This window comes from Psittacula echo (assembly GCF_963264785.1).
Source record: "Psittacula echo genome assembly, chromosome: 3".
Taxonomy (NCBI): Eukaryota; Metazoa; Chordata; class Aves; order Psittaciformes; family Psittacidae; genus Psittacula; species Psittacula echo.
The window spans coordinates 20,418,640-20,445,041 of NC_137736.1; the positions used below are offsets into that span (position 1 = coordinate 20,418,640).

Below are 26,402 nucleotides of genomic sequence, written 5' to 3' on the forward strand. Positions count from 1 at the left end.
AGAGTTAGCCTTTAAATTGAAATTATTCATAGTTTGGACTGAGCTTTGTAAGATCAGGAGTCTGTTGATAACTTGCAGACTGTCTCACAAAATTACAAATAATTAGGCTTGGATTATACATTTCTACACAGAAGAGATTCAAGAACTGACTTACTGTAGCTTTACTTTCTGTAGATCTAAAAAGGTCTGTATTTGTTGTCCTCAGAGAAGCATGCATGTTACCCACTTTCCATATTTAATACCTAGATACACCTGTTTAACAACTGAGTGTACTTTCCACATACCACCCTGCCAATGACTAGTAGAATGTGTTGTATCATTTTACCAACATTTTTATAATCTAAAAATATCATGCTGGGAAGCCTGGAATTTACGCAGCAACCATTTCTATTTGACCATTTGTTACCTCATTTTGACCTTTCTATGAATGTTTACTATGGCTCACCCACAAGTATTTAGGGAAATTAGTCAAAGTCTGAATTCCAAAATACTTACATTAAGATGTCACTGAAAGTAGCTCCCTATGATCCATAATCAGTTTCTTCCACTCCAAAGATCAAATTCACTTCCATTTACAAAATACCTTTAGGAAAAACTGTTGATTCAGAGAACTCGAACAGTATGCAACTAAATGCTTTCAGGCAGAACAAGTTATGTTCAAATTGTACTGGTTTATTTACAACTGTAGTTTATAAACAGTAGCACAAACATCTTTACATGAAAAAAAACCTCATTGCTAAAGTAGGCACAGAGTCAGAGACTCTTCAGGAAATTTTCAGAAGGGAGTAGGAAGAGGAAATTGTAATACAACAGCTTCTGGGCAAAACTATAAATATGTGAGCACTGGCCCAGGTGCAATTCATGCAAATATCTTCAACAGTTCAAGTTCTATTGGTGTGTACTCAGATACTAAGATGAGGGGGGAAAAAAAAAAAAAAAAAAAAAAAAAAAGAAGGAGTTAGTCCCAGAATTAAGGTGCCCCAGCTTGATTCCAAGTAAAATAACTTAGAATGACTGTTTTTTTATAAAGATCAGTTTCATTTATTTTACCTCCCAATGCTGTACCAATTCACAGGTTTTCATTTTGGTAATTTCCACATCAGCCTCTAAAGATGCTATGCCTCAGCCATAAGGACATTCCTGTACTGAACTTATTTAACAAGAGAGCAGTTCTTGGAACAAGTGGAAGGCTGCTGATAAGCAATCACACAGTTGCTATCTCTGAAACATTTACTAGTTTAGATGATGTTAGTTAAAATGCTTGAAACAATGAAGGCAACAGGTAATGAATACATTTATCACAGCCATATAGTGCTTGAATCTCTTCACTTTGTGTGCGCTCATTTTCTTGCTGAACACACCTTCAAATCAGCACATACTTCCATGCTGAACTGAAGGCTGTTAAAGGTCTAATTATTATCTTAGACATTCTGTTTCTGAGGAGCAGGGTAACTTATTTTCAACTGTCACATTCTGTCAAGAAGCATTAACTTCCATTTCAATGCACACATTCATCTTTACAAGAGAAACAGCCTCAACCTATGAAATGTAAAATTTTGCATCATTAAAAAAAGAAAAATTCACAACTCTGTAGTAAAAGCCTATTGTCCACACTTAGTTTTAGGATTTAAAAATATCCTACCAACATTTCAAATTATTTAACATAGTAGTGGATAAGACTTTTAAAAAAGTCAATTTTACAAATTGCTTGCATTTTTTCCATTTATCTGCAGCCCAAGCTGGACTTAACCATTTCTAATGAGAAGGATCCAGTACTGCTAGGATCTTTATGTTCTGCTCATAAATCCAAATATCAATCAGTCCTTGATACTACCCAGTAGGCAAAGTCAAATTTATATACTGTATGTAATGGAGAGATTTTACTTTCAAGCCACAGTAATTTAAAACACATTCTGTTTTCAACTGCTTCTCTGTATCTGGCAGTGCTTTGCTTTAACACACTCAATGCAAGCCTAGCTGCATTTTCTCTTGCAGATGCAGATGACTCATATTAAAGCTGCATTAAAAATGAAACAAACTGACCTTTATAATAAACATTTCTTGAAAACAAAACCAATATAATTAAAAAATTAAAAATCCCATTCAGAAGTTGATAATAATTTACCCTATCTTAAGCCTGCTACTCACAGGCACTCCCATCAGCAAACAGAAAAATTCTCTTAAGTTAGTATTCAGTTAGGAAACAGTCAGCTTGTGTCCACATACAGTATCTTGGTTGCTTCTTTATAAACCATTCTCTACAAAGTCTTTAGTTATTAACTCTCCAAGGCATCCAATACTTTCATGATCTGTTGTTTTATGGCTTTGGTAGCGTCACCTGCATTTGGAATCAAATACCTTAAAAAAAAAAAAAAAAAAAAAAAGCCATCATTAGTCCATTTTAAAATTATTGAGCATTAATTCCATAATTCTTGATTTGATTTTTTTTCTGGCATAACCTAGGAGGAAGCAGGAGGGGAATACATTGAGATGAAAAATTCCTGAGGAAGTAACATTTAATTCCCATTTATACTATGAAATGCTTTCATTTGTGAACTTGGAACTGTTGAGGAGTACTTCACAGGCCATCCTGGAAAGGAAAAGTTCATTAATTGACAGTAGCATAGATCAGAGAGGTTAAGATCTCTACAGATAGCACTGTCTGACTGAAGCACAGCAGCCCTCATATTCTTATTTTATTTCTCATAGATAGCTCTAGATTATTTATGATCCTCTCTCTTCTGGATTTGCTCCAGTCAACAAGGCGGTGATGAAGTAATTCAACAAGCAGCAAAGTTCTCTTTTCGTTTATCTGTGTCTGACCTACTACCCAACTAATTTCATTCTAAGAGGTCAACAGGCATAAAAAAACTTCTCTAGTTACCTAGGAAACTCAGTTCCACTTCTTGTAAAACTAGAGCACCCCTGCACACTGTTCTCCCCCCAAAAAAAGGATGAGAAAATATCCAACTGGTGTCACCAACTTTGTTAGTGCCAAGAAACAACAGGCTACACCAGCAAAAAACAAGCCCTACATATCCATTCTTCTGACTTCCTCCAGCTTGAGCACACAAATGCTGCACATGGCAATACCTAACTTTAAGGAACCAGGTTTCAGGGGTTCAGAGTTATCAGGTTAGGCTTCTGGACTCCTTGTGCAGTACATAGGAAGAATTTGATGTCCCAGAAAAGACGACACAGAAGAAACACCACTTTCTTGAATGCCACTTTTCACAAATCCACACTTTTGGCTGCAGTACTGTCCACTTTGTTTTCATTTAAGACGTACAACAAAAATCCAAACCAGTTGCACGCATCCCATCCCCAGCAACTGTCATTGCAGACCATGGAGTTCCTCTCTGCTGGGTCTTGTAAACTCTACTCATTCTGCTGACTTTTTTCTCATTCACATTTGAATTATCTATTTCTAAATAAAAACTATCACTTTTCAGCTCAATTATGGGAATTATAGCATGCCCCTGATTTCCTGTTGACAGTGTTCTGGATATCGTTAACATCTCTGCTACTGAAATGGCTTACCTTTCCACTGCCAGAATTTCTATGCCTGAAGTATTGCTATTTCCATATTTAAAGGTGATCAGTTCTGGATGTTTCTTCTTAGATGTGATTTTCACTACAGAGTTGAGTGCCTGTCGAGACTGTATGTAAGCCAGTCCCTTTCGTGATGGAATCTCTCTCAAACAGTACATATGAGTTGCTGTTACTAGGAGATGACTTTAAGGAAAAGAAAAATACACATTAAATTTGCTAATGAACTAAATATCAGCTATTTAGAAAGCTAAATTTTACAAATAAGCTACTTAGAGACAGACAGAAGTTCCCAAATCTGACCATGACCAAGAGAAAGTCCACCATCATTTTCTGCTACCCAGATTCAACAAGGTTTGTACTCTTTGGGGAAGCCAAAGCATGTTCTGCTCTTGCAGGATTAACAAGGTCACTAAATCTTAGGGGCAAGATGGGTGCGTTACTACAAGCCACAAACAAGTAGACAAGAGAAAAAACACAGGAGCCACAGGTACTTGGGTCTACCTGGTCTTGAAAAATAAGCCTATGTATACTGAGAATACTTCTCTTACTATCTTGTTTTCCAAAGCAAGACTTCATACTAGGCTTTGTACATAATTACCATTCTGTAACACTGCAAATACAAGAATGCAAATATAGTGTTAACATTTTGTTCTAGGTTGTTTTACACCTTTATTTTCTAGTTTAATATAAAGAATAACTTAATTGGCTGATATACATATATTAAATATGTATCACAACAGACATTTTGATGAAGCTTAGAACTAATTCCAGTACCTAGGAAACATATGTCCATTTTCTTTTACTTCATTACAGGGGAAGTTATACTTCACATCAGGTTTATTTATCCATGTTTGGATGTTGACAACCTCTTTTCGATCATCATCTGACATCGAAGAGCTATCAATTTCATCTGTTTTGAAGGGAAGAGGTAGAAGTGAAAAATAAAAACAAAAATATTTTCAAACACAACATCAGACAATTTTTCAACTCACTTAAACCCACTGCAGCTACACTGGTTCAAGCCAATGCCTACCTAGCCATAAACAATTGTTCAGAGGGAAGAAAGAAAAGGGCACACATATCTTATCTTTTAATTCTCTCTCAGCAGACAACTATTTTTAACTCAGGGGATTTCTTACACTTGCAGTCCAGACTTGCCTTGCAGCCATGTGAACTTTTTGTATCTACAACACCAACAAGTTTTGGCAAGGACTACCAGAACCATGTCCACTACATGGGTGCATAGTACTCAGTTTTCTACACTTTGTTAAACTATTTATTTCAAAGCAATTCAGAATTAAAGCCACACTTTTCAAAAGATTTTCACAAAAAAAAATATTAAATTTAAGTGAATGGAATAAAGCCCATTCTCATTTTGCATAATCACAGAATGGTTGAGGATGGAAGGGACCTCTGGAAGTCACCTGGTCTAACTCTCCGACTCAAAGCAGGGCCACCTAGAGCAGGCTTCAGTTTTTACAGCAAATTGCAATTATTTACTACAAAAAAAAAACCCCACTAAACTTCACAAAAACAATTATCCAGAAACAGGCTCACTTTTTGCATTCTTCTGTACCAAAATAACATGAACTTTACTTCATATACATTGGTTTTGCTTATTCAAATCACTGCAGTGATTCTGCTTACTTACTAATAGTGCTTTTAAAAGCAAATGTAAATAGAAATTACCAAACACCATTACTGAAAACATGTTCTAGGCAGGTCTTTGAGGATGTAGTTTTCTGAATCCGCATAGACTTTAGAACAATGATCAGCTGTTTGTCATCACTCTTATTTAAACAGCTCGAGATCCTAAGAATATCTCTCATTTATCTTCCTAAACTATTTCTTTTGCAAGTCAAAGATTCTTAGTCTAGTTGTTTGTTTCTCACACAGAAACCGACTACGCCTTTTCGGCACAGAACAGTTACTTGTGAGATGACGATGGCTGGGAGTGAGCTAATGCTAACAGAACAAACCAGGACAGCACTAGGCCTGTGCCACTTTAACGTTAGCACTGTTCTCAGAAATAACCTCCTCTTTGTGAAAAGTGTGAAATTCCTGTTTTGTCTTGTTGTGTCCTTTTTGTAATTTTTTAACTAGATAAACAAACAAACAAACCAACCAACCAACAAAATTTGCGTGTTTTTCCCACAGTATTTTACATGCATATCAAGAGACGAATCAATTATTAATAGATTCAGTGCTAAAAAGCAAAGTCCAAAACACTGGAGAGGTGCGTACACATTAGCCATCTAAAGTCTAGCTCCAACTATGCTTTCAGTATAGTGCCCTAGGCACAGCCATAACAAACACAATCCAAGATGACAGAAAAATATCAAGTTGTAAGACAGTTGTAAAATGCTCTTCTTATCTCTCAAATCTAATAACTTTGTCTAAATAAGCTATTCTAAGTAAAACGAAAATCTTCTACTGTACCAGTATCATACTCCTCTTCATCTCCGATGCTGAATACTGGTTTCACACCACGGTAGGGTTTTCCTACTCTGTCACTGCTGCTTACATGTCTGTTGGCAGTGAAATGGGCAGGAGAGAACATGGGATAAGAGAAGAAAAGCAAGTTGCAAACTGATGGTATGACACATACAATAACATATTAGCAAAACAGAAACACAACTGTGCAGCTGAGAAGGATGAGAGAATTTTGTGCAGCTGCCTGCAAGGAAGCTGTGACTGACCCAACAAGCGATTTGGTTAGTGAAAGTGTGTTTTCAGTTACTTAACAAGGCTGACTGTTGTAATAAAGAACATGAAAATAAATACTTTTTTGTTTAAAACAAACAAACCAACCAACCAAAACAAACCCTCCAGAACCCAACTTCTGACAAAACACATTAGAGACCTGAAAACTGACAACATGCTATGAAGTTTCTAGCATTAAACTGAAACATTTCTGGACAGTCAGGACAACTTTACAAGGATTCCAAATTGGGATGGAGAAGAAAATGAAAACTATTAACTAACATGTCTAGAAGCTCATTTTTCATTCCTCAGAAGATAACAAAATACCTTAAGCACTTCAAAGTGGGGTTATTATAAACCCTACCTAGTATTGTGAATTCTGATTTCCTGTCCATTACTTGCTCCAGCATGTGCCAAATTCCTACATTTCTGCATAGATACTGACCTCAAAAGTCACACTTAAATCTATTTCTATAAATTGTATTAAATGACACAAAAGCACAACTGAGTCTTAGTGTTTGTCATTAACAGTTCCAAAGCTTGAGATATTTTAATGCTTCAACTCAGTGCTGCGATTACATGGTCACAGCTGTGAGGTTAAAAGTTCTGGCCCTCAGTTGCTGGGAAAACCTAAAGAATATGAGAAAATCTAAAGGTTCAGAGAGCCATAAACAAGGTGATTGCTGAAAAAAAAAAAAAAAAAAAAGAATTACTAAAGGCTAAATTATTTTAGCCTCTAGAACTGGCAATATGTTGTAGTTTAAAAAAAACCAAAAAACAACAAAACCAACCCCAAACAAACAAAACCAAAACACATCTGTCCCTGCCTCCCATTTCAATCCTATAACCTTCTGCCCCATAATGCTTATTCATATTTCCTATAAACTATGTGCCCTAGTTCCTGTTTTACGTATATTCAAAAAACTCCAGTTTACATGCTACTGTAGAACCACCACAGTAATACGAATCCTAGTACTTATTTACACGTGAGAGCATATTTGCAAGTCAAGAAAGAAACCTTTGTTTTTACTGATGTAGATAAAACCAAAGAAACATTTAACAGGAGAAGAAAAGCCCCACCTAAACCCAAATCAGAAATGCATTCTACAATGAAACAAAAACTAAACATACAAAACCATGCTCATTAGTGTTGAAGACAATAAGCATCAATGACACTGACAATTCAAAAGGGCAGTGCTTCTGTATGGAGGCTTTTGTAAATAGGCTTTAGTAATACATAATGAATTGAGTAAGAAAGCACAACTAAATAGTGTTTTATTGAATTACACAGAGAGGATTTAAGAGAAGATCTGATTGGTGTTTACAAGTCAAAGTTAGTCAAGACAAGAGAAAGTAAAAAGCTATTTTATAAAAATCCGGTAACATTTCAAACTAGAAATTTCCTTTAACCTGTTTACATGGAATGCCATCATTACATTGTTATAAATTGAATGCAGTTTCTTTTAGTGGCAAACCTTCAAAATGAAATATACTGGTGATAAACACAAAGTGGATCTAATTGAATGGATGGGAAAAGAATGCCATTCCGGGTTTTCAAGAGCTTCAGTTTTAAGAGAACAGTCTACTGATCTATGATCTATATTCCTTTTCCCAAGGAGAGAAGATAAGCTATGTGAGTGAGAGTAGCAAGTAAAATAACTGAAATAAAAATCTCAGTATATCAAAACTTCTTGGCTACAGATACAGATTCAAGTGTCTTTCAGTTATAGAATACACTCACCAAGTGTTTTAAGTTAACCATATTCTAAGAACTGATCAATAAAATGTGGGAGGAAATCCCCATAATCTTTAGGATTTCTAAATTAACAAAACATGTGATACTGGGGTATTCCCGCTTTTTTTAAGAATACTGGTTAACACTATTACTGTTGGTTTTGCTCACACTATTCTGTCATGCATATGGGTAAATCCTATGTCAAATTATGTGCAAACTACTTGAAAGAATTGGTCCAAAATCCTTGAAAACTCAAACAAAATTTAAAACTTTCATTAATTTTTCCAGCACCAATCTTCATGCTTTTCAGTCTGTAAGAGTCAAAAGCTAAGTAATTTTATATAAACTCAAGTCACAGTTTGTATTTCTGAAATAATTATAAGGCAGTAAGTCTCATATGAATGTGAAGAGACTCCACATTTCTGTGAAAATGCAGTAGTTATATGAATAAGATGAGGGAGAGTTGCAAGGCATACTATTAACTCAGCACTTCTATCTTTCCAGTAATGAGAACCTCTGTTTCTATCACCATGTGATGAGAACCATATAATTTTAAGATTTCCAGACAGAATTTATGTATGGGTTCCCTGTTATATCTAGGTTCTGATGATGCATTATGAACAGTTTATAGCAAGTCTTTTTCGTAGCTGTAGTCTCACTTGCTAAGACCTTAAGCCATAATTTGTTCAATGATTGCTCCTGGTATCTTTCACCAATACAAGTCACTAACAAAATGTATATGGGTAAATGACAAGTAAAACAAAAAAAAATTCATAAAAAGCAATAGTAAGGAACAGGAATAACAAAGCAGAAACTAAGAAAAGAAAGCACTGCCAATACATTCTTTTTCTACCTCTAGTCCCCTGACCAGTACTTGTAAAACCTGATAGCTTTAATATACCCAACCCCCCTAAATTAACATAAAAATATGTGAGCAATTTTGTCAGTGTAACCAATGCTTACAGATATTGCAATGCCATGCTAAGTACGACAAAGGTGGGTTTAGTCAGACTGCTTAATTATCAAGCTTACCGCTCCAGGCTTGCTCTGTCTGGCCAGGGAATATTGAAAGGTATTCTACAGTACATTGGGGCAGAGGACAAAACAGAAGAATTAAAACAAAAAACAAAACAAACAAACAAAAAAAATAAAGGAAAAAATCTAGATAAATAATTGAAAGGCTCTATATTGGCAATGTGTCTTCTTCAAGGAGGATGCTTGTAAATAAAAGCTTCATGAGGTTGAGAAACATCTGTAAAAGTTCCACTAAAAGATGTGTTCTTCATGCTATGTATGGCTTACATATAAGCCTTACTTGAATTCTCTGCATAACAAAAACTACTACTGAGTGCTATTTAAGAATTTTTGCCTCTAGTTGTGGAGTAATTTTAAAAAAATCCTTTTTCAACACAAAAAGAGGCAGTAATTTGTACCTACACCAGCTCTGCAAGATTCTTGCATACCAATGTCTTAGCAACATAAACCTCCAAAGGCTGCATTTTAAAGAACTCTAAAACAGGCTATTCAAGTAAAGCTTTGTCAGATGAAAGCTGTTACTAAGTATTTGCAATGATGACTTCCGACTTTGAGAGTGTCTTTTAACACGCTTGCACATTCTTCTTCCCAGCTTTATTTGAAGATACAAAAAATGAACAAGAGTGGATTTTAGGTTTGAAAAGCAGCTTTACATCAAGACTTGAAAAAAAAAAACAACCAAGATCTTCAAAAAAGTTAACTAGAACTTGACACGATGGGGCAGTAAAACCCCCAAAACAAAACAAACCCAAGCAACCAAAAAAACCTCCATCCAAAATCTTTCTGTTATGCACCCATTAAGAGTCAAGGATGAAGAGGAACTGAAATGAAAATGAAATCATTCTTGACTTTTAGACTGAATACAGAACTGACACATTGTAAGAAGTCAAACTACCATGCAGTGACAAATTCCAGATGCACATTTAAGAGAAAAGGCTCCTTACAGTGGCTTTTCAATACTAAGGCAGCACAGTAGCCTTATTGTGTCATGATAAAATTGTGAGGAAGATAGGAAATCTAAATGCTGAAACTGGAAGAGAACTTTTTTTCCTAATTAGCACAGTTTTCACATTTACAAATCAGCCACCTGAAACAGGAAGCCATTCCTCATTGCTAATTCACAGTGAGATATTAACGACATACCTGTCCACTGGAGTAGATGTATTTTCAATAAAACTAATAACTTTTTCTTTCACGTTCACAGATTTAGTCTTTAAAGCAACTGTCATTTTATTCACCAGGGACTTTACTCCTTTTCCATCACTTGAACCATTAGGAGAATCACCCTGTAAAAGTAACTCCTCTCAGATAATCATATAAAAATAATGATATATCATCTCTAGTTTGTTAAGAAAGGAAACAGGCTATAAAATAGTAACCTACTTTCTGGTACTGAGTACAGCATTAATTACAGCAGTAAGTATTATTTTAGAGTTCTATCAAATGACAGCAATAATACATGTCTGAGCTAAAGATGATCCAGTAAAGTAAAGCAAGCTTAATAAACCTTATTACTAAGCACTCTGCTACAAAAACCTAGAAAGGAAGGAATTCTATTAACAATAAATTTTATCCAAATTAAAAGCCAAATTCTACATACAACATATCAGCTGTAGAAAAGAGACAATTTTGAGCTTTCCCATGAAACTGAATGCTAGTTTTATAGTAATTTATTCTCAGAGTGAAGAGGAGACACGAAAAAGAATTGTCCATTACATATTCTGCTGGATAATGACTACAGCAAGCTTTTCCTCTCAAGAAGATAAAAGTGTTTTGGTCACTTCCACCTAGACAGTGAATATAGTTGGAAATTAAATACATAATTGAAAACAATGACTTGCAGCGATCTAATTTTACAGAACAAAATGAAGAATATAAAAAAACTCAGTACACCCGCAGCTCCCATCCCACTATACCACTTAAGCTTAAAATTCACTTACATCAACAGAGGAGTTTATGCTACTTCTTGAGCCTGAGGTACTAGCAATCCAGTGGCCATATCCATTTTCTGGTCCTTCCACATTGATATCTGCTAAGTGCTGCTGGAGGGCTGTTAAAAGACCATTAAAAAACATTCAGAACTACACTGAAACTAGTCTGTTGATGAAAATGCTGTATATCCAAGACTAATCAGTAGCAATTTTTGCTTCACATGATTTAATAAAGCAGATAAATCCAGATACTACTATAATAATCCCTGGCTTTTCTTTCAGTAGTGAAATGGCATTAGGATAATCTTTATTTTAGTAAAGAAAATAGTTAAAATACAGCAGCAACTAAAAATGAATCACTGCTTTGATCCTAAAGATAACTGCTATGACAGTGCACATATTGTCTAGTAATGTCTCTATACTTATATTGTAGCACAAATCTCTCCACAATCAGGTTATAGAACCTGATTGACTCCAGAAACATAAACTGCAGAATTATGAACTGATGGTTTAAGAAAAAACAAGTTAATAGTAATTATGAAGTAACATCTTCATACAGATCTGCAATCTACAGAGACTAAACATCAAGGACAAGAAGTTAGAACGAGGGCATTCCCTCACATCCTGTATTAAATTTTTCTCCATTCAGAAATGTGGGTAAGCCATAACAGTTAACCACAAACGTGCAAGTGCACAGTGTTGATTTGCACAAAGCAAAAAACTGACAAATGAGAACTATTTGTTATTCCTTTAGCTGATTTTTAGCCAAAGCCTAATAAAAATATCAACAGCATTAATACATCAAGTTTTCTCAAGCCAAAGCTCATTATTAATAATCTTACCCATAAATCCTCCTTTGGCAATGCTTACATACTCCTTATTTTTCTGCAACAGAAAAGATATTTTTGGTTGAAGCAAACACCTGTGAAATGAGTTTTGCAAGCATGGTAATGACACATGGGTTCATTTCATAAAAACTGTAACCTTGAGTTATGTAAAAACACTTAAGATTTTAAGGGGAAAGTATTTTGCCATTTAGTACTGATGTTATGTGCGGACATGCTTTATTTCAGCTATTAAAATCAACAGCAATTTAGTTGTACCTGTAAGAAGTGTGCTAGCACCATGTTCATATACATATCTTCTTCTTCCCTGCCACTTCCCATGAAGCAGAGATGTTCTCCACCAGCTATGGAGCCAGACTCAATAGATTGTTTTTGTGCTTCTAATAGGGATTTTACAGATTGTGCAAATTCTGATGGGTTTTGAAGCATCTGTGGAACGAACAAACCAAAAGTGCTGCTTGACACCAGAATACTGTAACACCACTTGTGAAAAGATAGAGACATTAAAAATTGTTATAATTTGTTGAGCACAAAGAAGGCAATACCAGCATTGTATAAGATACACGCGCACAAAAAAGCCTGACTGAGACCTCATGTTAGATGAAGAGCAGTGAGAATGGTCCTTTTCTTCCCCCCCTCACTCTACCTTGCTCTCCCCAGGAAAGAAATGTAGCTAACTAATTTTTTAGTGTATTTTTGCACCAAATATTAGTAAATATTTTTTACACCAAATATTAGTAAAAAAAGTCTTTGCAACTTCCATGTTGCATTAGGTTGGCAATATGGCAGGAGGGATCGATTTCCTTGTTTCGTACGCTTGGGTACAACACATTCAAACTCTGCAGTTTTGAAATCCTTAAAAATACGTAGAATTTCTAGGTGCCAGGAAGGTCCTCCTCTTGTCATCTAACTGCTAAGTATTTTTCTCATTTACTTATCAAGATTTGGAAAAAATAAAACTACAATCAGGAGTACAAATAAATAGCTGGGATTCTTAGCTCTCCCAACAAGTCAAGGCTGTGGTGTCCTGAAGGGCTATTTTAAATTAATACAGAAATATTGACCTGTAACTGGATTTGGAGGAGGGAAAAGGAAGAGAGGAATTCGCATTACTTTCCCTTTACACCACATCAAATGACTAAATACAAAGTAACAAATACACAATCTAGCCATTAGTAAGTCAAACTGAATTTTAAGTGGGGTTTTCCTAGAGCCAAATGCTAATGCTTTATTGCACAGGTGCTAAATCTCACTACTTCATCTAAGACTACCTTTAAATGAGACGGATTCCAAAGTGCTTTCCCCATTGCCTTCCCTTAAAGTAAGTTGTATATACTTCACATATACAAGTGTATAAAATGCACTGAAGTTCCATTAATGACTTTTTATCTCAAAGATTATTCCCCCTACAATGTTTTCCTGGCATTAAACTTCTAAAACTAGAGATGAACCTGGTGACATTCATCCAGCATGGTTCATGAAGGATCCTAACCACACCAACTCACACACTGCAGAAGTTAATTCCAATATGTAATTTAAATATATATGAACTAATCATATCCAATTGAAGAATTGTCTTCATGGACTTTCATGTATTACTATATTTTTAAACTATTTAGTAATTTATATTACTCATTTCCACTTTATTGAATATGATGTTCAATTAAGGCTAGCAGGACACCCACATACCACAGGGAAAGTTTCTTCCAAAATAATTTTTGATCTATGTTAAAACCTGGAACATTGTATCATAGAATCATTTAGGTTGGAAAAGAACCTTAAGATCATCGAGTGCGACTGTAAACCTAACAGTGCCAACTCTCCACCACTAATTCATGCCCCAAGTGCCACATCTACAAGTCTTTTAAATACCTCCAGGGGTGGTGACTTAACCACTTCCCTGGGAAGCCTGTTCCAATGCTTGACAACTCTTTCAGTGAAGAAATTTTTCCTAATATCCAATGTAAATATAAACCTCGGTGCAACTTGAGGCAGCTATCTCGCTACAACCTCCTTTCAGGTAGCTGTAGAGAGCAGTAAGGTTTCCCCTGAGCCTCTTTTTCTCTACTATATAATTATACTTGTGCAAAGAATATTGAATAATGCATTATTTTAATTAGAGAGATAAAGATAATAGATGCAGAACTGAGTTTCTTAACTAAGAAAGTTAAAAAAGCCTTTTATGGATATATGCATTGAAATAATTGCACGCAGCATCCACAGGCTGCTTGAAATGGAGTAGTAGAGGGTTAATCTAGAAGTGAAGAATACACTGTAAGACAGCTGAAGCATAAATGATTTAGGGGAAAAAAAGAATAAAGAAAAACATGATTGAATGTTAAGAATTAATAATCAAATGAAAATTACAGCAAAGTTGTTACTGAAGTAATTAGTCTGTAGTACCTCTCAGTTCACAAATTAATGCACTTCCTCTCTCATATTGTACTGCAAAAATTTTAAAGGAGCAACAAAATTCTTTTTAAGACATGCTCCTTACAAGCAGGCTATAGTAAGACTGGCTGGGGAAAAAAAAAAAATTAAAACCCACTACTTGTTAAAATTAATGACACCTTTCACTAGAAATTACAATGCTAAAAAGAGATTTCTCCTCCAAGCAATGTCTAGGCTTCATGCAGTATGGGTTTCCACTTCTAACTAAAAAACAGGAAGTCTGGAATCCCAAATTCTAATGCAATTAAGGACTAAACTATTCAGTAAAATGATGGTTTTACCAAGCTCCTTTAGGGAAGCTAACTTTTGAAACCTCAGCACACAGCTAGACCCTGCAGTACAGAGACTAAACTAAAGATAGTTTATTTTTTCAACACAGACATTTCTTTCTCCTTATGTTTAACTCAGGATTTAAAAACTAGTAAGGAAATAAAAAGCATACATACCAAATCTGAGTCTAAATGAAATGCTGTTGATAAATGGCCAGCATTGTATTGCTCTGCAGGACGACAATCCACTACGAAGAACCTTACTCCTTCCTGAAAGAGAAGGATTTTGTCCATTACAGAATTGTAGAATCATGTGATTATTGATGGGAAAGCACATAATTCAAATATATTTTAATACTAATTCCAATACTACAGGAACCACTCAAAGGGGCTAACATTTACTGAAAAACCTTATTTCATGTGATTAATCTGAACTTCTGCAGTTACTGGACCACCAACAGTATTCCAATAGCAATTTCCCATTAATACATCAGCTTGCACATCATAAAGGATCACTCAAGTGCAATACATACAGTTTAATTATTTCACCTCTATTGAGAAGAAATATAGTGGGTATTAGGGCACACATCAACAAAACATCAGAAGGGACAACTCTGAAGTGCCAATCCAACATCTCATTACTACTTAACACAGCACATAAGGATAGCTTTATATCCCACTGAGTTAAACAGGATATAAACAGATGCTTAACTTGACTTGGACTGGGAGCAGAGGGGAAGAACATGCATAATGAAAGAGGCCTGGAAACTGCTACAAAAAGCCAGTAGTCAATAAGAAACATTGTAATCTAGCTATGCTAGATTACTCCATCTATTGGTCTCAAATACTCAAAGTGAAGCCCCTGCATCTAAGTATGTCTGCAATTAACTATCACAGAAATAGCGCGAATCTTTATTTTTTTTTGTTTGTTTGTTTAAACCTATCATTGACAGAAGACAGATAATTTCATAATAGCATTATTCTCAAAGGTACTGAATTTAGACTCTTTAGAAAAGCCAGGCCCAGCAGACCGGGAAGGGGAGTTGCTATTTATGTTAGGGGATAGGTGGGAGAGTATGAACTCTGTCTGGGAACAGGTGATCAGTTAACAGAGAGTTTGTGGGTCAAGGTTAAAGGGAGAACAGCGATGGGGGACATTACTATGGGGTCTATTACAGACCACCAGATCAAGAGGAATCTGTGGATGAAGCGCTCTATACACAGGCAGGAACAGCCTCACGCTTGCAGGCCCTTGTACTCATGGGGGATTTCAACCATCCTGGTATCTGTTGAAGGGATGGTACGCCCAGCACAAGCAATCCAGAAGGTTCCTCGTTTGTGTGGAAGACAGTTGTCTTCCTTCTGCAAATAACAGAGGAGCCAACAAGGAGATGAACCATGCTAACCAACAGGGAAGGGCTGGTTGGAAATGTGATGCTCCTGGGAAGTCTTGGCTGTAGCGATCACGAGATGGTCAAGTTTGAGATCCTCAGGACAGTGAGAAGAGTGTGCAGCAAGCTCACTGCCCTGGACTTCAAGAGAGCAGACTTTGGCTTCTTCAGGAACCTGCTTAGTAAGCTTCCATGGCATATAGCCCTAGAGGGCATGGGGGCCCGAGACTGTTGGTTGATATTCAAGGATCACCTGCTACAAAGCTCAGGAGTGTTGCATCCCAACTAGAAGGAAGTGCAGCAGGAGAGCCAGGAGACCTCTGTGGACGGATAAGGAGCTGCTGAGGAAACTTCAAGGGAAAAAAGAGGCTTATAAAGGGTGGAAGCAAGGACAGGGGGCCTGGGAAAAATATAGGGATGTTGTCTGAGAAGCTAAGGACCAAGTTAGGAAAGCTAAGGCCCAGTTAGAATTAAACTTGGCTAGGGATGTGAAGGGTAACAGGAAGAGATTCTATAGGTATATTGCAAATAAAAGACAGACTAGGGACAATGTGGGCTCTCTCCAGAAGCTATCAGGAGAACTGGATTCGGAGAAGGCTGAGGTTCTTAATGACTACTTTGCCTCAGTCTTCACTGGCAAATGCTCTGACCACACCACTCAAGTCCTGGAAGGCAGACACAGGGACTGTGAGAATGAACACCTTAGGCCCACTGTAGGAGAGGATCTGGCTCAAGATCATCTTACGAACCTGAATGTGCACAAGTCCATGGGACCTACCCTACATGGGGTAGTGCAGTTGATGTCATCTACCTGGACTTGTGCGAAGGTCTGACGCTGTCCCGCATGACATCCTTGTCTCTAAATTGGAGAGACATCAATTTGATAGATGGACCACTTGGTGGAAAAAGAACTAGCTGGATGGCCACACACAAAGAGTTGTGGTCAATGGCTCAATGTCCAGATGGAGACCAGTAACGAGTGGTGTCCCTCAGGGATCAGTATTGGGACCGGTCTTGTTCAACATCTTTGTTGGTGACATGGACAGTGGGATTGAGTGCGCCTTCAGCAAGTTTGCCGATGACACCAAACTGTGTGGTTTGGTTGATACTCTGGAGGGAAGGGATGCCATCCAGAGGGACCTTGACACGCTTGTGAGGTGGGCTGATGCCAACCTGATGAAGTTTAACCATGCCAAGTGCAAGGTCCTACACCTGGGTCGGAGCAATCCCAGGCACAGCTACAGGCTGGGCAGAGAAGAGGTTCAGAGCAGCCCTGCAGAGAAGGACTTGGGGGTGTTGGTCGATGAGAAAATGAACATGAGCTGGCAGTGTGTGCCTGCAGTCCAGAAAGCCAACCGTATCCTGGGCTGCATCAAAAGGAGTGTGACAAGCCAGTCAAGGGAGGTGATCCTGCCCCTCTACTCTGCTCTTGTGAGACCTCACTTGGAGTATTATGTACAGTTCTGGTGTCCAAAACATAAAAAGGACATGGAACTGTTGGAACAAGTCCAGAGGAGGGCCACGAGGATGATGAGGGGACTGGAGCACCTCCCGTATGAAGATAGGCTGACAAAGTTGGGGCTGTTCAGCCTGGAGAAGAGAAGGCTGTGTGGAGACCTCATAGCAGCCTTCCCGTATCTGAAGGGGGGCTATAAGGATGCTGGGAAGGAACTCTTCATCAGGGACTGTAGTGATAAGACAAAGGGTAACAGGTTCAAACTTAAACAGAAGAAGTTTAGATTGGATATAAGGATGAAGTTCTTTACTGTAAGGATGGCGAGGCACAGGAATGGGTTGCCCAGGGAAGTTGTGAATGCTCCATCCTTGGCGGTGTTCAAGGCCAGGTTGGCCAGAGCCTTGGGTGACATGGTTTAATGTGAGGTGGCCCTGCCCATGGCAGGGGGGTTGAACTAGATGATCTTAAGGTCCTTCCCAACCCTAACTGTTCTATGATTCTACAAATAATGGGTTTTAAATTTTCCTCTACAATAACTACATTAGGAAAGGAAATCAAATTAGTGAGATATTACTTCAAGCTCCCACTCCTTAGATTCAAATCAGCTGTATGAAGCTCCCTGTGCTCTAGTTACTATAGTATAAATGCATTGCAGTATGCAGATCATTTACAAGGGAGACAACTTCAAGACAAGAATACTTTTTCCTGAAATAGCAAATATTCATGCGTGCTATTAGCACTTAAAATATATTTTTTAATACACAAATAAGAAGGGGGGGGGGAGAGGAAAGTGTAATAGTAATTCAATACACTAACTCCTTGTTGCTGATTTGCTTGAAGAATTTCTGAGACAGAAACTGCTAGACAGAGAGCTTGGCTCAAGTCTGTGTCATCATCTTTGAGGCCCAGCAAGGTGCTGCCAAAAAGACTGTGGTTGTCCTAATAAGGCAAGGAAAAAAAAAAAAAAGTTAACTGAAGCCATTGTCTTCAGATGTGAGGGCTTAAAGCAAAACTATATCCACCATGTCACAAATACTAAAGCAGGTACACATGTATCTAGTTCAGAAAATCATAAAAAATTTCATCAACTGATTTAATTTTTTTTTTTAAATCATGTCAAGGGCTGACCTTCCATCACAAACACACTTGTTCACAAGCATGGTAGTGACATTACCAACATGATGAAATACCTCTGGTTTTTGGGTTTCTTTGGTTGGTTGTTTTTATTTTTTTCATCCCCCAAAAGATCTCATATAACTGTCTATACATATCAGAGAAAGTACACAGAATGACAATAACTATCAATTACTTTCATTTAATGAATTCACTGAAGTCAGATATCTTGAGTAAGGAAGAACTGCAAGAACAGCACAGGTGATCACTGGTTTATCTCTAGAAAGGGACTGTTTGCTGTTCCAAGTACAGCTAGGACTGCTGTGCAGTCTACTACAGAGCAGTTGTGTCAGTATGGCATTTTCTCTACATCAGTTCTTACAAGAACCCAGTTTGCAAAACAAGGTCATCAGTCACAAAGTGAGAATATTGCGGGGAAGCTTCCCTCTAAATTGTTTCACTTGACCTTCTTATCTCTCAAAGATCCTAACATTAAATACCACCAGAGTAACATGAAAAAGGAAAAAAAAAATTAAAATAACATCACAATGAAATATTCAAAGTTATTGTCAGCAGAAACTTAAACAGACTCCAAAAAGAAAAGAATTTCAAAACTACTTTCTTATTACCTTCCTGAAAGAAGCTGGAGTTCTGCTACAGTAATATTGTGCCAAAGAGAAGAGATCTTCTATATCTTCTAAATCAAGATTGGCTGGTGAAGTTTCTAAGAACTCTGAGATATACAAACAACATAAATGCACCATTATTTCATATATAGAAAAGAAGCACCATACATATTTTCACATCATAAAATAACTTAATTTTTAACAAGACATAACCCAATTGAGTTTTTTGATTAAACATCAATGTTGATTCACTCTCCAGGTAGAAAGAGAAGATAGAGGAAATACCCCTTGTCCATAGGAAACCTATGCTATTTGCTAGAAGTTCAAACCTTCTATGCAAATTATCTTTTACCATGCTATTACATCTGTACAGGTTTAGTTTTCAGTTGTAATACCAAGTCAACTGCTTTTTCTAAAGAGAACTGACCAAGAGAATCCCCTAAAGCACAGCACTTAATCAGTACTGTTATATGGATCCAGGATGGTTAGGGTATAGTTCTGCAGTACATGGTAAAGATGCAAAATTCCAAGCATGATCGTTTTTAACTACTAGAGATTATTAATTATATTGTATTATGCCATGTAAAAACCAAACCAACCAACAAACCCAAAGGCAGGTGAAATAGTCTCACAAGAAATTTAGTGCAATTTCTATAAAAAACCTGAAGAGGGTAAGGCAAGAACAATGACTTAGGCTCAAATCAACTGCATACAAAGATAATCTGGAAAAATGCACCAAGTGCAGTAGATTTAAAGAAAGATTTGAAAACTGCTGCTCTGGACTTAAAATGTCAGATTCAAGTGCTCCAAACTGAAGTATAAAACTAGGTGTGGGAGTACTAAAATGAAACACAAGAAAGGAATATTAAAGGCAGGGTAAATATGATGCAGCAAAGGAATAGTAAGACAGGAATTAGTAGGTGAGTGGATTCATTAATGAGAAAAATCACAGGGAAATAAATAATTCCGTTATTTAGTAATTAAAAATAATAATGGGGATTGTACTATGTGGTAAATATTTCACTAGCAGCTGAATAAGAGAAGCTATTACATAAGAGAGGTACTTACTTATCATTTCTTCTTTATCTGATTCTTGTGCTATGATAACGTCCCTGAAAACAGTGAAATCACAGGCATAGATTAAGTCAGTAAAACCAAAATGAAACAAAAGTGTATTAAAATGTGTCAGCAAGGAATGTTCCAAAGAATTAACTATACACTTACTTTGCATTGACAAGGATAATTAACATTAAGAAATAAATAAAGAATGGATCTGCTTGTTGTAGATATCCATCCCATATTGCCTGAGTGACTTCTGCTGAACAGTAATATGAGAAGAGGCTTCCAAGCTAAAAATTCAGAAAATAGCGTGAGAAAAAGCAATAACCAGGAACAATCTTATTGGGATAACATTTTAAACAGAGATAGAAGATATCTAAAGGAAAACAAAGCCAACAACATTATGCTAAACCATACATTTGCGCAATGTACTGAAAGATGGTCCTACCCTCAAAACCAATTTTTATGGAAAAACTGCAGTAATACTACAGATTATCTGTCAATAAATATACTCAGTGTGAAGGCAAACTCATATGTATACTGTCAGCCCTGCAAATTCAACCAGAGATATCACAATTAGGCTGGAATACAGTTTAGCTCATAGCCACTGCTAAATACCAACTATTCCAATGAGACAATAATAAAAAAAATGCATTTATTCAACCAGCTTAGCAAATACGACTTAGAAATGATCCTGTCAACAACATTATTTTTCACAGTATAATCAAGCTAATTGAACATGGTGGCACACTAGTTTGACAATGTCACTTGCTCAACATTACATTATGATACTTTATGGCTGAGTAATTAAACATTTGCGACAGAAAATTTTCATTATCATTTAATAAACTGTTTGCCTGTTCCCATGTTCCCAATTAAAAATACACCTTCTCTGATATGCAGAGTTCAAACTGGATAAAAAAAGGTAGGAACTTCTTTTCATACATGCCAGATAATATCTGCAATCATACCTAACTCAAATGCATACTAGCTGGCCTCAGAGGTCTTACCGAATGTGGTGATGCATACTAATTCCGTATCGAAAGAGCTACAGCTTTCAAAAGCTTGGTATGTGTTTTTAAACACTATCATGGAATATTTCAGCACTTCCTAGTATACTTCCATAACAAAAGGTAAGAAGATCTATCCAAATCTGAGTGAAACGCAACTGAAGACAAAATGTCCCTGAACAATGAGGCAATGACAAGTCTCTGAATGTTGCTTCTATTTTGCTACACATTAGAAATACCTCTATATAGATTAAGTTTTTTGGCAGATAAAACAAGGAATTTTAATGTAATCTCATTAAACAAGGCTTAAGATTTTTCTTTTCTTTTTTTTTTTTTTTCCTAAGATTGCACACCAGAAAGCCTGACATTGTGGTCTGGCAGCTGCACTAGCTCATTTGCCTACCTGCCTTTCAAAGGGAAGATTTTTTTTTCCTACTGAATCATTGAACTTTTAATAAGTTCATATTCGCTAAGGAAAACTGTGTATGTGTGTATATATATATATACATATATATAAAGAAAGGGGAGATTCAGTAATAAAAGTGAACCAATTCCTCTTTTAAAGGCTGATGATTGGCAAAAGGCAGATTTTGAGAAAATGGAAATTCTTCCTGGAGACATTTTTATATTAAAATTGGTAGCAGCCCAAAAAAAAAAAATCTTAAAAAACCCTCAAAACCAATAATAAAAAACCCCCACAAATAGGGACCTTGCAGTTTATTCATTTATTTCAGTCTTACTTCTTAAACTGAAAGTACATGGAGTTACAAAAAATTTTACAAAGCCAATAGGTATGAACGAAATGCCTAGAAAAGTTCTTGAGTCAAAGTCTTGATTTATTTACAGACTTTGCCTCTGCAAGCACTGTATCATGATTTTATATTGCATATACTAAGGAGCATTAAAACATGAAACTTTTGCTGCTCTATGTTGTAGCTGCTATCCAAACTTTATTGTAAAAAAAAAAAAAAGAAAAAAGAAAGATTGAGGTAAGCAATTTTATAACTAACCCAACTTGAGGCAGCGAGGAGGAAATGAAGAGCTGCAAAATATATGTGCCTATATCCTAAAAGCCATAGCACCATATAATGCACTCAAATATATCCATTAGCAGGGAGGTTTTTAAAATTATTTGTAATTTAGCATTAAAAGACCTGTTAGGCTCATGTTTATCCATATATAAAACCATACAGCTGCCGACTATAAAAACTAACATCACAGTTGCTTACTTTTCAAGTGTGTCATTTGCTCTCATTCTTCCTTAGTCAAAGTAGTTACTAACATCAGTGGCTCAATTAACATCCAGAACCACAAAAATATGGCTTTAACATGACCTCATACCTTATGTTAAATGACTGAAGACAAAAAGCCCACACTACATTAAAACATGCAAATTATTTCAATATATGCAGTTCTAATCTCCTGTACTACTCTAGCACAAACTGGTAACATATACCTAAACTTTAACAGAAGTTTTTATTCATTATGTTTCCCTACTTTCACTTTATTACCCAGTTGAGTGCATATGAGTCTGGAGTCATCTTCTTAGTATCAAGAAAGGAGCAGAGTTCAGGCTCATGATACTGAAGAAGCAGTCTAAATAGATGAAATGGTCTTCCCTTCATAAAACAATCCCTAAAAAATAGCAGTGAAAATAATCATAAATATCTCCGTAACATTTCAATTGTCAGACTTCCAGTAGCAATTCTTTATTGGTTGTGATTACGTAATTTCCTATATTGTTCTTGTAAGTCACAGGGACTGATCATGAAGTTAACTTGCCTAAAAGTTAAAAACCAAACCAAAAACCCACGAAGACTGAAATCCCCACTATATTAATAAAGTAGAAGAAAGAATGGAACACTACCATTACTTGACAAGAGTATATAATACAAAAGTACTTTAAACAGATCTAAATATGTAAGCAAGAGTTGCATGGTATCAACATTGTTAACTAAAAATAGAATTAAAACCCCCATATAAATAATTCTAATACAGCAGCCAAAGGAAATAAGAAAGTTTCTTATTTCATACATGAATAACAATTAAATGTCAATTCATTAAGCAGGAAATAAGCAGTATTTAAAATTAAGAAAGGGCTTTTTAAAGACACTAGGAACAAATCTCAAGTGCTTAAAAACTTAAGCAAACTAATATGAAACCTGACAGACAGATCTCCAAACACAATTATCAACTTTCTTAAACAAGGGTGGTGAAATGGAAACATTCACAGCAAATTATATATGGGGATTCTTTTCTGAAATTATCACAAGAACTCTGACTTCCCATTAAATTAACAGGACAAAAAATGTTAAAGTGTGAAAAGAAGAAAATTTAGCCTATCTAGACTTGCACACTACTTTGTTTGAATGGTCATTATGGTCAATTATTCCAGTCAGTCAGTCATTCTTTACCACCTTTTAACATGAACAATAGATATATACCCAAAAATAACTCAAAAAGAATATTTCTGAATTTCTACTGACAATTGAACATCCTTCCTTAGACATTTTTCTGAACTGTTTTCCTCAATTTTTTACTTCTGGTACCTACCACAGTAAACCACCCATAACAAACACGCAGTTTAAAAACAAGGCAAACAATTTAAAATAATTTAAAAAGTAATTTAAAAAACAAAACCAACAAGAAATTAAAAATGAAACTTCTATCAAATAGTAGTCATGGTCCAGCAGTCAAACATCAAATTGAGACCAAATCGACCTAAGTGGAGATTTGCAAGTCTACTATAAATTGCTTTCCTATGTCTTTCACTTTTGCTTCCAGTCATTTTGCAGAGGGAGGGAAGAGAAACCAGCCTACATCTTGCTGAAACACCACCTAGATTCTTACAGAGAAACTCAAAACACTAAACACTCTGAAAGCCTTCTAAAAAAGTACAGACATCAGATTTACCTGATCATAATGCCACTGACCGTAATGCCACTACCCTCAAACAGTTCACAGAGCCCAATAGTATTTTAAATGAGTCAAGTGACAGGACAGATAAATGCTTCCTGCCACCGCACTAAATGTGCACTTCCCATACTATGGGCACACATCCAGCAGCTGGGCTAGAATCTCCTCTCCAAGGATTCATACCAAAGACCTTTAATTACAGACTATCCATATATTATTTCACAACATCTTAACCAGAAGCCCCTGTAGCCTTGCTGGAATGTCGTGGTGCTACTCCAACATGAAAAAATATTTTAGTGAAAGCACCTATACAACAGCATGAGACACTCCATTTTCATTTTTATTCATAAAATAACAATCTAACAACCTAAGAAAAGAAATATTTTCAGTCCCAAGTCAGTAGAAAACAGGGAAAATATTAACTACTTCTTCTAAAGAAATTGTGAGACTTAATTAGTGCTTATGAAATACTTTGCAGTGACAGAGACAGAAGCATTTTACATAGGAAAAATGCTGTGAAAAGAAAGAAAATTGCTTTCATATAACATACAAGAATTAGATAGTTCCTAAACAACTATTTTTGATATTGCATGAAACAACAGTTGTTCTTCAAAAAGCACATTGAGTCTACATCAGTCACATGCTAGCTCTTTACATCTTAAACCAACTCAGTATCTCCTGGACTTCAAAATGTAAGGTATTGAAAATGGTTCAATTTATCAGCATATAAAGGGATTGGTCAACTTTGCTACTAACAGTGCTGCTCTAGCTGAAACCAACATGCACACTCTTTCAGAAAATAGGTTTAATGCCAATGAAAACAGTACGTAGACAAAAGAAAGAGAGCTTTACCTTGGAATGAATTTATTCATGATAGCATAAAAGCAGTTGTACAAATCACTGCGTGTCAAATGCAGGTGCACCAGAGGTTTGAGTAGATAAATCCAGCCGAGACAAGAACTGTATTTAACATTGCGTGATTTACAATAAAAAGTAATAACAGACTCAATATCCAAAAGTAGTACTGACTTCTCCTCTTCTGGCACTGACAACTGGTCTGAAATAGGCACAGCAATATAAACTGTATTAATGGCCTTTCAGAGAACTTGAATGAGATTATTTCATAGCACAATTGTACCAATAGGGACTGCTTGGGGAAAAAAAAAAAAGAAAAAGAAAAAAGGCAGCAAAAAAAAGACCAACAAAAACTAAGCAGCTTGAATTAAATGCTTACAGAATGGCTTCCAAAAAGGCATTAAAATACAAATGATTTTATAACTCCAGTATGATAAGGCATTTAAATATCACAACATCATGATGAAAGAAGTTTGGTGTTTCCAGGACCTATATGAAACAAAAGAGGTGGATTCTTTTAATGCAGAGAATGCCTCTCTATTTGATGTGTTAAGCACATAACTTTGTTTGACTCTACAACAACCTCTTTGAATTTCAACATAGATCAACCCACAATGCATACTTCCAATACCCCGGAAGTCCACCGACATGCTAATTTATGAAAACCAGTAGTTTGAAATCAGGTCATCTTACAGACTTAAATTTTAGTATTAGCATATAAAACACATTTTTAATCTCTATTTCAATGTAATATTCCTAACAATATTTTAAACTTGGGGCTGTTAGGGTAACTAGAAAAAGAGAAAGGATTTGATTACTTACAACTACACCTGGCTTTTAAATTTGACTTGGTACTGTTGCTAATCAGAAGATAAACATTTTATAAAATGAATGTTTATGGCAAAGATGGCCCCTATTTAATGACAGACTAATTCTGAGCCCTTCATTTATACTGTTGCATTTGGACGAAGACTGACCCAAAAAAATGATACAAAACTAGTTATGTAATTAAGGTAACAAGCTAAACACTTCTTAAATACTGTCATCACTAAGTTGAATACATACACAAAGCTTAGGTTTTAATTACTTCCAAAGCATCTTCCTACATAGAGTTTTATTTAAAACGCTGACAACACTTCAGAAAAAGTACTGGCATCCACCTCACTTGAGGCAATGAATCAAAGACTTACTAAAACATGTCAGTACCATACACCAAACTATGCCTTCCTTCATATGATGAAATAACTACTTAGCTTACTTTCAGTTAAATGCACTGATATTTATTATACAGACTTTAGTGAAACAAACCAGACTCTAGTGTAAGTTCATAGGATTTTCACATTAACATTTAAATACCTTGAGATTTTTAAATGACAAATATTAAATATTCTTACAAATTATTTATTGCACAAATAAATTTATGTTTAAATCCACTCAGATAATGTCAATTTTACT

The 26,402-nt window shown here is 36.0% G+C and overlaps 1 protein-coding gene across 3 annotated transcripts in view; it reads right to left on the reverse strand.

Annotated features, from left to right (window-relative positions):
* Nucleotides 1-25: 25 nt before the first annotated feature.
* The window catches only part of TBC1D23 (TBC1 domain family member 23), a 37,977-nt gene continuing 11,600 nt past the window's right edge, over nucleotides 26-26,402 (reverse strand). Inside the window, exons 4-20 of one of the 3 annotated variants that reach the window (XR_013956488.1) lie at nucleotides 24,945-25,149; nucleotides 22,688-22,811; nucleotides 20,332-20,456; nucleotides 20,176-20,219; nucleotides 19,111-19,214; nucleotides 18,185-18,307; nucleotides 14,699-14,791; nucleotides 12,060-12,230; nucleotides 11,799-11,841; nucleotides 10,966-11,075; nucleotides 10,169-10,311; nucleotides 9,023-9,067; nucleotides 5,992-6,080; nucleotides 4,327-4,462; nucleotides 3,541-3,735; nucleotides 2,227-2,358; nucleotides 26-909 (exon numbers count right to left, since the gene is read on the reverse strand). Coding sequence is in view for 2 of the 3 variants with exons in the window: in XM_080614184.1 (XP_080470310.1) it covers nucleotides 2,277-2,358; nucleotides 3,541-3,735; nucleotides 4,327-4,462; nucleotides 5,992-6,080; nucleotides 9,023-9,067; nucleotides 10,169-10,311; nucleotides 10,966-11,075; nucleotides 11,799-11,841; nucleotides 12,060-12,230; nucleotides 14,699-14,791; nucleotides 18,185-18,307; nucleotides 19,111-19,214; nucleotides 20,176-20,219; nucleotides 20,332-20,456; nucleotides 22,688-22,811; nucleotides 24,945-25,149 (1,832 nt within the window). In the remaining variant the exon portion in view is untranslated. Of the gene's footprint in view, nucleotides 2,359-3,540; nucleotides 3,736-4,326; nucleotides 4,463-5,991; nucleotides 6,081-9,022; nucleotides 9,068-10,168; nucleotides 10,312-10,965; nucleotides 11,076-11,798; nucleotides 11,842-12,059; nucleotides 12,231-14,698; nucleotides 14,792-18,184; nucleotides 18,308-19,110; nucleotides 19,215-20,175; nucleotides 20,220-20,331; nucleotides 20,457-22,687; nucleotides 22,812-24,944; nucleotides 25,150-26,402 lie in introns of all 3 variants that reach the window. The other 2 variants (XM_080614184.1, XM_080614185.1) reach the window with 2 other exon arrangements.